Source organism: Cyprinodon variegatus, unplaced genomic scaffold (genome assembly GCF_000732505.1).
Source record: "Cyprinodon variegatus isolate N-32 unplaced genomic scaffold, C_variegatus-1.0 Scaffold514, whole genome shotgun sequence".
NCBI lineage: Eukaryota > Metazoa > Chordata > Actinopteri > Cyprinodontiformes > Cyprinodontidae > Cyprinodon > Cyprinodon variegatus.
Window position 1 is genome coordinate 462,406 of NW_015150967.1, and position 17,188 is coordinate 479,593.

At 35.5% G+C, this 17,188-nt stretch overlaps 1 protein-coding gene across 16 annotated transcripts in view; it reads left to right on the forward strand.

The window, feature by feature from the left end:
- Positions 1 to 17,188, forward strand: part of sorbs2 (sorbin and SH3 domain containing 2) — a 66,734-nt gene that overhangs the window by 22,688 nt on the left and 26,858 nt on the right. For 12 of the 16 annotated variants that reach the window (XM_015390816.1, XM_015390829.1, XM_015390817.1 and 9 more), the window contains 6 exons: positions 5,971 to 6,097; positions 7,333 to 7,508; positions 9,556 to 9,622; positions 14,274 to 14,324; positions 14,459 to 14,663; positions 16,415 to 16,529. In XM_015390816.1, coding sequence (XP_015246302.1) covers positions 5,971 to 6,097; positions 7,333 to 7,508; positions 9,556 to 9,622; positions 14,274 to 14,324; positions 14,459 to 14,663; positions 16,415 to 16,529 — 741 coding nt within the window. Of the gene's footprint in view, positions 1 to 3,002; positions 3,432 to 5,970; positions 6,098 to 7,332; positions 7,509 to 9,555; positions 9,623 to 14,273; positions 14,325 to 14,458; positions 14,664 to 16,414; positions 16,530 to 17,188 lie in introns of all 16 variants that reach the window. The other 4 variants (XM_015390824.1, XM_015390832.1, XM_015390825.1 and 1 more) reach the window with 2 other exon arrangements.

Below are 17,188 nucleotides of genomic sequence, written 5' to 3' on the forward strand. Positions count from 1 at the left end.
TTAGCTAATGTTATTGTTGTCACAGGCTAACGCTGTTTATCCTTAATGGTTCTAAACTGTGATTAATTTGCCTATATAACTGTACTAACACGCCTTGTATTCACAGTATATTTAACGGATGTGTTATTTGGTGATTGCTAATTCAGCGATTTCCTGGCATCTCATTTCCAGTTTACTTGTTTTCAGTAATTATTTACCCCATTATATATAGATAAGTTGTTGATAATTTGACATGTAGGTGTTAATTTTTATCGATATTGTAAATTTTGTTCATAGCTTTATTTCTAAAGTTTAATTCGTCGTATTCTCTTTAATATTAAGAACCCGATTATTTTCCATTGGTTCAGTTTGTTTTTAACCAATGTATTTCTCTACTTTTTTTTTAAGTGATAAGATTTTTAAATTGCAGGTTAAGTTTAATTTTGTAGACGTATTTGCTTGTTGTTACTCAGGCACACGAATCGATACTCTTGCAGAGGTGTCGATGCATCGGCTCTTGGATCGATGCATCAATAAAAAAAAGATAGATATTTACACCCCTAAATAATAATTAATTAAAAGCAAATATTTAATGAAACAAAATGGGTGCATTGAAATGTTAAAGTTAGAAATGTTCTCAACAGACTTGTTTTCCTTGTCAGTGTCCATTAGGACTGATACTTTGATACTAGTATAAAGATGTGCTGCAGGTCTTTTTAACATTAAAATGAAAAAAATAAATGCATTACAAGAATATCCTATTTTGGTGTCAATGCCTTAATAATAGTCAAAGTATGGCAAATACTAAGCAGGAAAACATGCATCCTTTAGCTGTATTTTTATTATGAGATGTGAGTCCTAAGTTGTGATGCATTTTGAATCAAATGAAAATTTAAAATCTTTTTCAGCATTTTACCAGATGATAATTTTACCGCCAGATGGCAGTAATTCTCACACAATGTCCCTTTAAAACAAGATTATAATCCTTACCTGAGTTCTCTCAGACCTTCCTTAAAGATCTAAACTAAAATGATAAGTTTAGGTTTTTTTAACATTGGAAGGCTCAAATAAAAATGTTTAAAATCTTTTTCAGCATTTTGCCCAATGATTACCTATCATTTTTTTTATCCCAGGTTAATGCGCTACACGTGCTAACACATTGATGCTTCCCAAAAAATGACTTAAAGCTGTAAAATTGCTGTGGTTTCAATCAGTCATTCGCTGTTCTAATGGTTCCTTCCCATTGGTTGTTATAGTTATTTAGACTATTTGCAGATTTTGAGGGATCTTTTTAATGTTCCCTGCTTATTTCGTTTCTAGCAGCTATAATGATCAGGCAGTTATTCCAAAAAAAGAAAATTAAAGACAATTCGCTGGACTTTGTTTTCACGTTTGAAGTCATTTAGCTTCCTAGCCAGGAAGCTTTTTCAATTAAAAATGCCAGGAATAGCGTTGATTTTTAGGTTTTTCTTTGTTTTGTTTTTTTAGATTTTGGTATTCTCCTGACATCTTGAATTGAAAAAGCAAAATGTCTTCAAACTTGGAAAATATTTCAAGTTGATTGTTTTTAATTTTCTTTTTTGGAATGACTATGACCTGCATGATTGAGAACCTTCACCAGCAATATACAGAAATGTTTGTTGCTCCATGTCAGTCACTAAATGTAACAGAAATTCACCATTTAAAGAAACAAACAAATGCTGAATCTCTGAGTCTAGGCTTTAGCTTTGAAGCCAACAATAAATAGATAATGAGGCTATCCCTGTTTAGGATTATAAGCTAGACTTTAAGTTGTTTTTCTTTAATATCTAAAACAAAGTGGGGGGGGGGGGTCACTTTTCTGGTCACTTTAGTTTATTCTTTGTCAGTATTTAATAACTTAACTCAGGTCTCTTAAGTTATTTTTCTTTAAAACAATTCTGTTATGGTTAAAAAAGTTGATTAAATAAAGATTTAATTGGAAGTCTGTGTTTGTGTTCTTTATTAAAATTAAATCATTTAGCAATATCATAAAATGTCCAGGCAGAGCTGCACATAAAATATGGTTTCAAATCTTGTCAATAATTATCGATATCGATCAATATGCATTTTTTTTATCGATAAGCTTTTTTTCTATATCGCCCAGCCCTACCATCTCTTATTTGATTTATTAGATCATTTCAAACAACTTTGTTTTGTAATAAAATGCCCGATCATATAGTTCCAATAACAGTTTGATAATTTTAAATGATATAAAGTAACTGCATTGTTACTTTACCTAGCAACTAGTTACCCTAATTGTGCAGTAACTGAGTAATTGATTCCATTACTTTTGGGGAAAGTAACTAGTGAGCATTAATAGTTACTATTTATATTCCAAGTTCCTACCATTGCCCATGATGTTGTGGGCCGCACCGTGTCCATGAACTTCCTACATTCAAAAGCTACAACATTTTACTCCAATATGGCTCAGCTTGGGAGAGAATGTAGCTGAAATAATCTAAGGCGATGTCTTAAAAATTATAGCTGAATGGATCAAGGTAATTTAATACGACTTTAACAAAAAGCTGTTTGGAGATGTCTAATCAAAGAGCCTGTCTTACTGGATGACAGAGATGGAGAAAAAAAGGTGCAGCTTATCAGGACATCACTAGGTAGCTATCCTGTATTTCAATTTGGTTTGTATGCAACTTGTGTTTTCTGCTTTTTAGTTGTGTTGTGTTGGTGCTTCCATTCGACCAACTATACTGTGATTCTTAATCATGTTTATTGTACGTCTGTTATTAACCAAATATACATATTTGTCTCATTAAATTGAAGAATAATTTGTCGTCTTGTGCAAAAACTCATACTAATGATACGTCTTGAATGTACAGCATTTTTTTGTTTTTTAAACATGTTGCTGCAGCTTGAATTCCCCATCTGCCAACCTTAAATGTTGTTTTCGCTCCACCCTTTTTGACACTCAAGCTAATAAGTGATGTAACTAAGCACTCGCCTCCTTTCCTCCCTCTCCCACAAATTTCCTCTTACTCCAACACCAGGGGCCTCCTTCCCCTGACCCTTCAGCACGGCACTCCCCCTTTCGCTGCCAGAGCTCCGAGTCTCTCGACTACCAGTCAAGCTTAATGCCCAAGGCCTTATCGTCACCCGCTCCGTATGTTTCCAGCGGAGCTGTTATGAAAGCTGGAACAATCAGTGGGCAGAGCATCACAGCTTTCAGCAACATGAGCACTGGTAGCTGTGTGTCACCGGCGACTTCCCCCGTGACAGTGTCAGCGCTCAGCCACTACTCATCATCCACAGCAGGTCTGCTTGATGAGCTTCAGATCTGTAGCCTGGACTCACCTGGTGCCTCCCCAACGCCTTCGCCTACGCTCAGCCTTGTCTCTACCTACATATCCACTGCTGGGCCTGATGATGTGCTAACAACCTCTGTGGGCTCTACTGCTGCAGCAGCCACTGTCACTAATGTAATTATCTGAACAAGCCACCTTTGTAACATTTCATTATTTACATAAAAGATAATGTTGCTTCTCTCCCACCTAATCATTTTAATGGCTAAACTACACAATATGTTGGATTACTATGTTTTTATTTTTATTAATTTAATCTCACTAACCATTAACTGCTCCTCATCTGTCAGACTTCAATATCTAATTCCCTGTTATTTCATTAATGGATTTTTTCATGTCAGCTTTAGCCTAATGTCAGCTTCAGCATCCTGTCTTGTTGCTTTTCCTGCTTTCTTTTTTTATGTATTTCAGGGTGGAAAAATCCTTCTGCTTATCCCATAACCTTGTGTCTTCTTCTGTATATGCTCACCAAACTTCCATGTTTCCCTGCAAAGGAAAATATATCAACTTATATGGGAGTAAATGTGCACAAATCACATTTCACATCTTAAGAGTTAAATTGAAATAGGTGTTTATGAAGTGACCCATAATCTGTAGGAAACATGCCATGTCAAGCATCTCTGCCGAAAGATAAAGGGTCAAAATGACCCTCTCCCATTAATAGTGTAAAATCAAAGCTTTGCTTTCAGATATATTTTTGATTTTGTTTATTTCTAACTATTGGTATTAGATCCTGCGACTACTGAAGCATAGAAGAAACCGGAATGCTGAATTGCCTGACCGGTGACAGCAGATTTCAGTGACATGATTTTTAGTCATTTATTGCATGTTTTTATTGGAGATCCAATGGCAAATTACTTAAAATGATCATTGTGCTGATATATACTTTACTTTCTAGATGCAAGGGCTAATTTAGAACTGCTTTTTCAGTAGAAAAAAAATAAATAAAATGTTTTTCTATTTTGTTCCTCCGAAAGCCTGAAAAAAAAAATGTTTGCAATAATAGCAGCAACATAGGAACACAAGGAGATCCAGAAGTAGATCCTTTTGTAATTTTTTGGAGAATTGGTTCCTGCTTGTAAACACAGCAGATAACTATGATGTGATGATTAACTATGTGGTGACTACAGCTGGCAGGTTTTCAAACCTGGAGATAAATCACTCAACAGAATTGTTGCCCTTGGTATGAAATTACTTAGTGAAAATGTAACCTTCTGATTCCCATTCCTTCTGATGGGACGTTGTGTTATTCTGTTATTCAAATTTATAAATACATTTTTCTCTCAGAGTTAAAATTCCTAACGATTTTTAAGAAGAGCTCAGATTAAAAATATTAGAATGTCAATTTGAAGGCCCCCTCATAACAATAATTGTTTCACATTGACCTTTCCTACCAAGCTGTAAGAAATTGAAGTACTTTATTTAAGCTATTTTTAACAGCCTGTGCAGTTTTTTTTTTTGCCTTAGCCATGACATTAATCACATAGCTCTTTTTCTCAAGGCATCTAATCCTTATGTCCGTATATTTATTGATTACATTGTCATGTATGTAAATATACTGGAAATGTTTGTATAACAAAATCCTTAAAAATTAAAAAAATAAAATTGTTTGCCCTCATTAAGTGCAACAACTAGAAAGGATATCTCTACAATATTTATTAAAGAAATTATTAAACATTTTATTGTGCCAATGTAGACTTGCCCATATCTATAGTCAAGGCAATGCTTAATATTTTAAAACAACTGGAACTGTGACAAAAGTTCTAGATGCAGACCAGAATTTTAGTTATGCAGATTTTAAAGGAGGTGTTTGAGACAAAAATCTGCTACTTAATGTTGGCCCACTGTTGAGTGTACCGTAATAGCAAGCTGATGCAAAAAAAGCTAAGTTGGGTTTAAATCAATGTAATTAGGGATGCCAATACATGAGGAGGGCTCAGTATGTAGCAGTCATCGACATTTGACTGTCATATTTATTCTTGCTCTACTACTTTTTCTATTCGCCAAGAATTTAGATTTACGTAGTTTTAGCCCATTGTTACATTATGCAGTAACGTTAAATTCTGTTAGTGGTTTTAAAATCCCCCAGTGTATTAAAATGAGAATATTCACATTGGTTGTGTATTTAGCTCTGCAGATGAACAGGATTCATAAAACTGAAGTAGGCTCGGTTGAACCTGACTTATTCATTCTTGATTTGGAAGCTTTGACTCACCTGTCTCATCACATCTTACTTTTAACTATTTTGTCTTTGTCCTGATAAATATTTACTTTCAAAGCTTTTTGAATGGGAGAGCACTTTTGACCATTCTTTTTTTAAGCAAAGCCTCCCATTCTTCTGTCCTGCTTACATTAACTAAATAATACCAACATGTTTGTGAATGAGCTGTGTTTGTTCACTGTATGTGTTTTTATTATTCCTATTTAATAATTGGTAAAACCAGAATTCCCCATCTAACAAAACAGTCTCTGACTTATTTATTTGTATGAATATATCTAAATGTTTTTATTGTGATATGTCCAACTTTACCTGTGTAACACATTTTTCTTCTCTTTAGAAATTATCTGTATTTTAAACTTTATGAATTTACGAGCTTATTCATAACAAGTTTTTACTGAAAGATGTGTCTTTTTCTGGCTTTTGGGTCACTCCTAGGGCCAAGTTCTTTCTCATGCAATCAATGGAAGTACTAGCCATCCACAGAGGCCCATGTCCCCGCCATCATACCCCCCTCCACCTCCCTCACTCCACACAGGGCTCCACAAACAGAACAGAAGCTCAGGTGAGTGATTACTTTTTTTTCAGGTTTGTTTATGCGTTTGATCAACTCACCTAAATGAAACTAGATGCCCCTAAATCCCTACTCTCAGGTCTGGAGTAATGACGGCAGCCTAACACTTCTATTGTTATAAGTCGGAACTAGAACGAGACAAAAAAAAACAAAAAAACTCTTTGTTGATTTTCATTAACCCCTTCAAGGTCAAAAGTATACATTATGTGAATTAATATACAGTACTTCTAAACACATATTGGGTAAAACCTTGTTCAAAAACCAATAAATTCTTGAATACACATTTTGTTCCCATAGCTGATTTTCTTGGAAGGAACAGTTTAATTTAGTATAACCTGCACATTTTAATAAGGTTAAGGTCAGGATTTTTGGAAAAGTCATCACATAAACCTGATGTGAGCTTGTGTTATTTATTCCAAAACCACCTGTGGTCAACATTTGGAACATTGTCCTATTCTTGAACTTATTGTGACTCTTAATAGTTGAAGCAAAGTTGATTAATTTAAAGCTGGATTGCTTCCCCATTATTTCATCAACTTTGTTCAATCCACCAGTTTGACAAAAAAAAAAAAAAAACAGCTGTATTGAATAATGCTGCTCCCCACATACTTTACAGTTAAGTATTCATTGGCTTGAACTCCTCGCTCTCAATCATCTAAACAAACGTATTACTGTTCCTGCATAGCTCCCTCTTTTCTAGTTGACTAGAAAAGCCTTTATCTAGAAAGCATTTGACTTCACCCTGTAGGCACCCACAATCTCCATTAGGACCTCTAGAAAGGGCTTTCCTTTTTTGATCGTGAACTATCAGTCCATCAGTCTAATGAACCCTGTTTATGCCACAGAGAGAAGCTACAGTAGCAGCTGCAGCCATTCACAATCGCAAATGACAAGTTAATAGGTTTTTAATCCTCCCAGGTGAAGACATGAACCATTATGGAATATTGTTGAGACCCCTGGGTTTGAATGCGTGCATGATACCTAAATCAAAATTAAAACCTTTACAGAAAGAAATTAATATTCTTAAAGATCTTGATCCCTTGAAAAAATTAAAACATTTATCATCTTCTGCACTCATATCTGTGGGAATAATTTGAGCCAGTAAAGATTAAAGAAAATATAAATGATACCTATCAAAATGTAATTTATTAAGCAAGAAAATAAGATATTTTTACTTCAGCAAAGATAAACCTATGTGCTCTTCTCCTTTCTGTTTATGTTGCTAGAAGGCAGTGAGTCGGTCACCAGAGAGTCTGTGGTTTCAGGCCACACCAGCATCAGCAGTACTGTGCCCATTGCTCGCTTCTCAGAGGAAGAAAGGAAGGTGTCCCTCATTAAAGCCCCGCATTACGAAGGCATCGGGCCTGTGGATGAGTCAGGCATCCCCATTGCCATTCGCACGGTGAGGTTGCAAATCCAAAGATCCAAAACCCTGTTTTAGATAGCCACAGAGGAGTACGACAAGTGACACATTGGAGACTGATTTCATATGTGACTGAATGTGATTAGTTGTAATGGAGAGAATTACTTTCAGCTGTCAGCAGCTTCTGATCCCATGTTAAAAGCCTTCTCTATTTAAGTGTCTGTTTGACTCTTCCTTTTCGTGCTAGTTGTGAAGACGAGCTTAATCTGTGTTATCTCTGCTCAGACCTTTCTTGCACTAATGCTTCACTCAGTTGTCTGTTTCTTGAGAGGATGCATTCACGGTAGACATGCTGGAGAAAGAAAAGGGACCGGAAAGAAATGAGGAAAATAAGCAGAGCAATTGGTATAAAAGAGGGGGGAAAAAAAGATGCTCCTTATTGTGAGCACGCAGACATTTTTGTGGCCACTCTGTTTGGTAACCATGGAGAATGATGCTTTAATTGGTCTGTTTCTTGTCTCTGCCAATTCTGCGTGCACAGCCTCCAGAATCCAGAACTAGGGCTCAGTGCATCTGAATAACGGAAGGATTAAGTCCCTCTGCCATTTGATAGCTCTTATTTGAAGTGGCTGTTGGATCTATAGTGTTTACACAAAGACAAGCATTTCTCCTGTGGCTTCTTGGCACAGCAATACAAACCCTTTCTTTGCTTATGTATCAACATAGCTTCTGTGGTTTTAGTCTACTGCGCAAAAAAAACTGTGTCACTCAATTTTGTTACATTTATAAAACAATATTTATGCGTAGCTATACTGTATAAGTGGTAAAATAACATTGTTTAGAGCCAATTGGTATCAGTTTGAATCATTGATCAGTTTTTAACCCCTCTGTTTTCTTATCATCAAATTAACAAACAAACTTTCAACCTTGATTATAGCAAGTTTTAGTTCACAAATGTGGAACTAACTAAAATTTATATTAAATATGATGCTGCTTTCACACCCTTTCCTATATTTTCTAATTTTTTATATATAAATGTATCATATTTGTTAATGCTTTATTTTACAGTGCATCAATAACCATGTAATAAAATGGTAATAACAAAACAAGTTACACTATATTACTAGGTAACAAGAAACACTTTATTTGGCGATTGCCCCAAATTTAAGGTATATAAGTTCAAAGTAAGGAACTGCATGTAATTATTGCAATTGTAGAACAATGGAGACTTTTGGTGGGTAATTACATTAGGTTACTACATAAGTTTGTATTATTGGCTACCACCTACCTACGGCTTACAAAGTAAAATGTAACTTATGATCAGGTAAATAAAGCATTATATGACTAAACTCCATGTACATATAGACAATAGTTTAGTTAAGATGATTGGCTTGCTTTCCTTTAGTTTGTTTTTTTGATATATGTCAAATAATAAACTGCATTTTACTAGATAATAACACATAAATGTTTTACTTTCGGTGAAATGAGTTACTTGCTATTAAGAGTTTGAAATATAGGACCTTACCTTGTCTGCCTAAAATTTTAATCAAATCATTTACCAATATTCTTCATAGTTTTTCTTGTAACCTAGAAATATGGTGTAACTTGCTATGTCATTACCATGTCATTACATGTTTATTGATGTACTGTAAAAGAAAGTGATATGGTCATATTTTAGAAATTACCTAAACACGTTTAAGTTAGATAAATATAAATAGATTAAATAAATAGATTAGTTTCTTAGCTGAGGGTATACAAAATTGAAGAAAATGTTAAAGTCAGAGTCCTTTAACTTCTCTCTTTTAAGAACTTCAGCACTAAGTTATTAAATATGACACAACTGAGTGCAGTATTTTCTTTAACCCCAGCATGAGATCATTAAATCTTCTGAATGTTTTATCTATCTGTTGGTATGCTTTTGGCCAGAGTGCAATTTAAAAGCCTGAACAGGCTGAGCATTTAGACTGAGATAGTTATGGTAACTGGAATTCTGTTGTAAACAAGTCTGTTTCTTTTTTAACCTTTAAAGCTTGCATTTCCATGTCATAATAGTTTGTAAGATATGTCTTCTTTTGTTTGTCCACAGACAGTTGATAGGCCAAAGGATTGGTACAAAACTATGTTCAAACAGATTCACAAAGTCCACAAAGCAGGTATGTCAAGTACTAACGCAATTTTAAAATGTCCCCATTATATGCTGTGATTGGATGACTTGGCACTTGTGAGCGAGTGTGCGTGCATCTTTACATGTCAGTTCCTGTTAAACCTAACGACCCAAACAACCTCCGAGCCAAAACTCATTAGACATGAGCAGGGGAGTCTTGAGCGGAGATGGAATAGGGAACTCTAATAGACCAGAGCCATCCAGGGAAATCAGCTTTAATTTTCTGAGTCTTACATAGTCAGCACAAGGCTTAATTGTTTTAAAAATGCTCACACTTTTATATGAGCATTTTAATGCCCATATTCTTATTGTACTACAGAGACTATTCCAAAAAAGTAAAAAAACAAAAACAAATCACTGCACTTGTTGTTGTTTCCAAGTTTAAAGACGTTTCGCTTTCCATCCAAGAAGCTTTTTCAATTAAAATGTCAGAAATAGCTTGGAGTTGCTTTATACAGAAGCCCAACAAAGCCTTGTTTTTGCTTAGACAACATGAAAATTTAAACGGTCGAACGGGCCATCCTTTGGAATGGGGGTCGTTTGGCTTCTTTTGTTAGCCAGCAAAGCCCCATACCTGTATATGTCTCTGAAAGGGCTATCGTTAAAGGGAATTGTTGGCCTGGCTGAATAGGCAGGGGTCTTCTGTTGCCCTGTGTTTGTTTTTTAACTTTTTGGAATGAATATGACCTGGATGACTGAGAACCTTTACCAGCATACTGAGACTATTACAGTTGTTTTGGAAAATCATCTAAAAGATTTTTTAGCTGTTTTATAATATGTACAGTGATGAAAATAAGTATTTGAACCCTGTTATTTTGCAAGTTCTCCCACTTAAAAACCATTGAGGGGTCTGAAATTGTTATCGTAGGTGCATTTCTGCTGTGATTGACATAATCTAAAAAAGAAAAATCCAATGTTTTATGCAGCTGCAAATAAGTATTTGAACACCTGAGAAAATCAATGTTAATATTTGTTTGCTATTCCAAGGGTCAAACGTTTCCTGTACATTCTGGGCTGTCGCTAAGAAACACGGAATTTAAGCTCCTTCCAAAGATTCCCTATTGGGTTTAGGTCTGGAGACTGGCTAGACTAGGCCAGAACCTTGATTTGCTTCTTACAGAGATACTCCTTGGTTATCCTGGCTGTGTGCTTCGGGTCACTGTCTTGTTGGAAGACCCAGCCTCGACCCATCTTCAATGCTCCAACTTAGGGAAGGAGGTTGATCCCCAAATTCTAACAATACATGGCCTTGGGCATACAGTGCAGTTGCCCTCTCCCATATGCAGAAAAACACCCCCAAAGGATGATGCTACCACCTCTGTGCTTCACAGTAGTGATGGTGTTCTTGGGATGGTGCTCATCATTCTTCTTCCTCCAAACAGTAGAATTAGTGGAATTATGACCAAAAAGTTCTAATTTATTCTCATCTGACCAGATGACTTATTCCCATGATTCCTCTGGATCATCCAAATGGTCATTGGCAAACTTACGATGGGCTTTGACATGTGCTGGTTTAAGCAGGGGAACCTTCTGTGCCATGCATGATTTAAAACCATGACATCTTACTGTAATACCAACAGTAACCATGGAAACGGTGGTCCTAGCTCTTTTCAGGTCATTGACCAGCTCCTCCCGTGTAGTTCTGGGCTGATTACTCACTTTTCTTAGGATCATTGAGACCCCAGGAGGTGAGATCGTGCATTGAGTCCCAGTCGGCAGGAGATTGACAGTCATGTTTAGCTCCTTCCACTTTCTAATGATCGTAGCCCTTTCTAGCCTTGTGGAGGTGTATAATTTTGTCTCTAATGTCTTTGGACAGCTCTTTGACCTTGGCCATGTTAGTAGTTGGATTGCTGATTGTAATGATAATAATAATAATACATTTATTTGTAATGCACTTTACATTTAAGAAAAATCTCAAAGTGCTACAGGTAAAATCATCATAAGATAAAATCATCATCAGAAAGATAAAAGCAAAAAAAGTAATAAACTAAACATCATTGTAATATTAATATCAATAAATAAGTCAGTTGCATAATTATATAAGATTAACAGTCGGAAGTTCTGCTAAAAATAAATGTTTTTAATCCTTTTTTAAAAGGGTGGATAGTCTGTGGTTCCCTCCGATGATCAGAGAGGGCATTCCAGGTCCAAGGAGTGGCAGAGCAGATGGCACGGGCGCCCATGGTGCTTAGCTTATTGATTATATGGGATGGACAGGTGTCTTTATGCAGCTAACGACCTCAAACAGGTGCATCTAATTTAGGCTAATAAAATGAGTAGAGGTGGACATTTTGAAGGCAGGCTAACAGGTCTTTGAAGGTCAGAATTATAGCTGATAGACAGGTGTTCAAATACTCGTTTTCTAAGTAGGAGAACTTGCAAAATAGCAGGGTGCTCAAATACTTATTTTCTTCACTGTAAATGATTACTGCCTCATTTTTTAAAGATGCATTTAAAAAGCCCTGGAAAGAATGAGTTATGGTTGTTGTTGCAACAGCATTATCTCACTTAAAATGACCAAGGAATCCAATTATTAATTTCAGTACATTTACAAATCCATTGTTTGCAAATTATATTTTTTTAAAACTCCTGTGTACCCGACTTAGTCAGCAATATCTATGTCGATGTTTTAAACAACATTTTGTAGCATTATGCTCATAGAGGACTCATTGTGTGCCCATCAAGATTGTTGATCACCTAATTTCTATCTGGAATGTATTATTTCATAATCTTAGTTGTTCTACAAAGTATTCACGCCCTATTGTACAGGAACAGGCCCACAGTGTCATAGATCCTTTATAACAGTGACTAAGAGTGTCGACTGTCTACATTTTATATACTATTGCTTGCTATTGTTTTGCTTCACCTCTCCATTGACCAAAGCACAGTTGCACTTAAAATTTCTGCAGTGCTTAGCATACTTTGCATGCTAATGTTTACTCAGGCAGGACCAAAAAGGTTTTTTCCCTTTATGCCCTCCTGCCCCATAAGTTCCACGAAATTAAACTTCAAAGATTTTTTAAGCCTGCCTTCATTATCACACTGCAATAAATTTATATTTATGGAGTTATTTTTGTGTTTTAATTAAATTCATGAAAAAAAAGCGACCTGACGGGAAAATAAATTTGAAAGTAAAATAAATATATTGGAGAGAACAAATGTTCACAATGATAGCAAAAACTGTTTTTCCATAGAACACATAAAGGATAAATTGACTTTTTACACTGGAATATATTTTTTTCATTTTTTGCTGACTAAAACATTACTTCTTAAAAATATATTTCTCTCAAAACGTGTTTCTTCTCTCTCAAAACCAAAGTCTTTGCACTTGATTGAGGATTTTTCTCTCAATGTGAAAAATGTGTCATGGGCTGGCCTATGTTCCTATTGGTCAATTTCAACAGAATTGTCAGCTGAGTGGTGATATTAGGTGTGTTTAAGTTGAATGTGATCTTATGGCTATGCTTAATGGGTGGGGTTAAAAGTCTGTTGTGAAGCTTTCCAGGAACTGTCTGCAACTGAACAAGATGGCTGGCATCGTATTTGTCTTATAAAACTTCCCAGTGGAAAATTCACAATAAAACACAACAAGCCGTAAGCTATGATCCACATTCCAGGCGAGGTGTTGTGAAACTGGAACACACCTGCTGGTGGAGCGAGGCAGTCTGGGCGAGTGAGAGTTTCCTCGTGAATATTAAGGCGTAACCACCTTTGCAGCTAATATGACCACTAAGGAGTCTGACCAATAGGAACACAGGCCTGTCCATCACACACGTTTCACTACGAGACATATCCTGAAATACTTTCCTGAAAAGTTTTGAGACAGAGAGAAAAGAGATTTGACAGAGAAATCTTTTTTTCACTCTGATTGCAGAAAAACAATACTCGTAAAAACATATTTTCAAGCAAGCTGTTTTTTCTTTGTAAGTCATTTTCCAAATGTCATTTTATATTTATTTATTTTAAGTATTTTCTCTCAAAACTTTGTCTTCATCCTCACATAACATCAGTTTTTGCTATCAGGGTGAACATTTGTTTTCCCTAATATATTAATTTTACTTTCAAAATTATTTCCCCCTTTTTTCTTGAATTTGATAAAAACACAAAAATAACTCAATAAGGTTATGTTCTCCTACTCTGAGTTATAAGCAGTTGGTGAAAAAACATTTCCAATTATTGATTTTTTTTTCAATGGCTTCAATAAATTATTTTAAGGTTGGGTTTTCCTATCATATTCATCTTGAGGTCATACCACTGTTATAAAAGATCATATAGTTTTGAGTTTGTCAGTGATGTAAATGAAAAGTGAGCCCAGTCAATGTATGTAGTAGAAAGCAGGGCTGGATTATTATTTTCATTTATTGATTTCTATTTTGAGCTTATAGAGCTGCAAACTGAATGGCTCTTTTTATGGGGGGTGAAAAACTTTTTTGAATAAGATGCTGTGTCACAAAAACTAAACAAGCACATTTCTATGCGTAAACAGATAATGTGAAGCTGGTTTTAAGTGGTAGGTGTCTTCTGCTCGATATTGCTTTGCTACTGGGGTGTGAAGCTTAAGTATTACAGTCAGAATGTATCAATGGAGCTTTAAAGTTTCTGTATATCAATCAGTCTTTTTACCCTTTCTGCTCCAGATGATGACTACTCTGGCACATACAATGCTGCATATGCTTTCATAAACAACGGTGAGACTTGTTTTCGATGGAGCATAAAGCGGTTTCATACTTTTTGTCGTTTTCTTCCCAACCTATATGTCTCCTTCTTTCTCTTATTGCCCTCATTACTTCTCCCTCCGCTGTTTCCTCCATTCTGCCCTTAGCTGAAGACTACAGCACCACCATGGCCCACCCCCCTCCACGAACACACACCTACAGACCTCTGTCCAAAAGCCCCTCAGACAATGATGGGCAGCTGGGTCTTCGAGAGCCTTCACCATCTCCCTTACCTCCACCACCTCCACCCATGCCTTCCCTCCTGCAGCTGAGGGCCAGAGACAGCGATCGTGACAGAGATTCTACTGACATGTAAGAGAGAGAAATTATCTTGTTTAACACGTTACTGTTAGAATGAAACCAGAATGGATCAGTTTAGAATAGACTCCCTTTTTCCGCTTATCAGACTGCCTGTTGTAAAGTGTAATTTTCATAACTGCATAGTAGACATTTAATTTTTTATCAAATCTAGCTCAAGGTTTAAGGCAGGACCTGTTAGTCTCCTTTCACACTAGATCTGCCTATACAGCTTTATTAACCATGAGCTCTAATGTGTATTGTTGGTTCATCATCATTAAACATTTATTTGGCAGTAGTTTAGCATATATTACCAAGAAGATTTAAGCTTCAATTAACCATATTGCTCTGACTAAAGTGTCATAAATAGCAGCAAAAATGTCAACCTTTTTGAAATTGCAGCTAAAAGTTTAAAGTAATCCCATGCATTAAAAGGAACACATCATAATTACAATGTTACATTATAGGTTTTTGTAGTCAATTTTTTCTTTTACAGTAATAAGAAAAAAATAGGGTTCTATTATAGGGATTTATTTCTGTAAGGAAAGATTGGCAAAATGCTCCCTGATGCTCCAGATGCAGAGACTTTTTTAACTTATAACTTCTCTATGGTTCACATTTTGTTAAAGGGGTATAGTAACATTATATACATACTGTATATACAAAAACTATTTAATTATGATAAAATAAGGTTATAATATATCAAGCATCTTACCTAACAATGATTGTAGTTCTTCTTGTACCTACAAAGAATTCCAGCACAGAGTGCAAAGAGCAGATGTAGAGATGAACAGATGTGAGCCTGCAGCACCGAACAATTCGAAAGCAAGATGGCAACAATTGATGCAGCTACTTAACGGAGCCCATCTGAGCCCATCCTAATCTCCTCTTTCCTGCAAAATCGTTTCGTAAAGGGACAACTCAACCGTTGAAGTGAAATGAAGACCAAACCGCTATTAATCCAATAAACTGATCTACTGCAGCTCTAAGTTCAAATGAATCCCCCCCACTGAGTCCTATCAGAACATCAAGAGAGAAGAAAATGTCTGCACTTTCCAAATGCAAACAGGGCAACAGCATCAATTAAAGAAATATTTCAATTAGATGAATTAAAAACAATCCAAGGATAAACCCTTTTTCGTAGGAATGAACACCAGTTAAAAGCGTTAAAATGCCATGTCACTGTTAGTGTTTGTTGATGAGCTTCTAAATTTAAAATGGACATAAGGCTAGTCCCTCCTTCTGCTCTTTTTATTTCTATCAATCTATCTATTTGTGATGTTGTAGACTGTAGAGACTAAGAATAGCATTGCATGAATATCATCTCTAGTATCAGTATTAATAATGACGTTAACTAACCCAGCCATCAGCTGGACACCTTAATGCCTCTCGGCTTTACTGATCACCAATGTACATAACTTATTTTGAGCACTTTTCTAGTCTTATCAATCTTGGAATCAAATATTCTTAGACTTTTTCAAACTGGATTTTAGGCTTTTAATCCTTGTTTTCAGAATTTTGTCATGTTACTAATCCCATTACTTCCTTGTTTACCAGTATCATACCTCGACTTATGCGGTATTATTGTAAATACACACAAAGGACTTAATTAACTCACAAACTGAGCAAAAACAAAGCATAAAAAAGAAAACATAGAAAATGACGTTCCAGCAGGATGCAGTGATTTAAGTGATTCTTTTCATCCTTTTCTTAATAAAGTCTGAGGCATTTTTCTGAGAGGCAGATTTCTTTTTTCTTTACATCAGGAATGAATGGGGTCCTCCAGATCGGAAAGTTGACACACGAAAGTACCGAGCAGAGCCCAAGAGTATTTTTGAGTATGAGCCTGGCAAGTCATCAATTTTGGAGCATGAAAGACCAGTGAGTAATTTATTCAGTAGCAGACATTTTTTCCTACAGAATATTTTTCTTATATAGATATGTTTCTGATGAATGTTATTGTGTTTTATGCCAAGTAGAAGACTAATGTTGGAGTATGACATAGAAACGTTTAATAGCCTAAACAGGTGGCTGTATCTTAAAAGTACATTTGAATTAAGCCAAAACTACAAAATACACATCCAAAATAATGTTGTTTTTTTTTCTTTCTTCATGGTTTGATAAATTTGATTATGTCATACTGCCTCCACAAATATCGACAATCATCTGAAAGCTGTGTAAAAGACCCTAAAATGACATACTTTATTGCAGTGTTATACTAATGTCCTTTCTTAAATTAAAGGAACACATCCAGTGTTATCTACAAACACATTCATATTTTATGAATATAACTCCTTGTGAGAAATGATAGTTTTTTGTTTTTTTTTTCATGGTATTTGATGGACTGGAATCCTCTGAACTTAATACTGTCCCCTTTTTTCAGTATGACATTTTTTTTTTCTGTAACGTATAGCAAGATTAAAGCTTACAGGTAAAGATACATTTATCATTCAGTTTTGCTAAATCTCTCACTCTAGTCTGCACCGCCTTAGGTTCTCTTTTGCCCTTAATTTATGCCCAAATATCATTATTTTTATAGC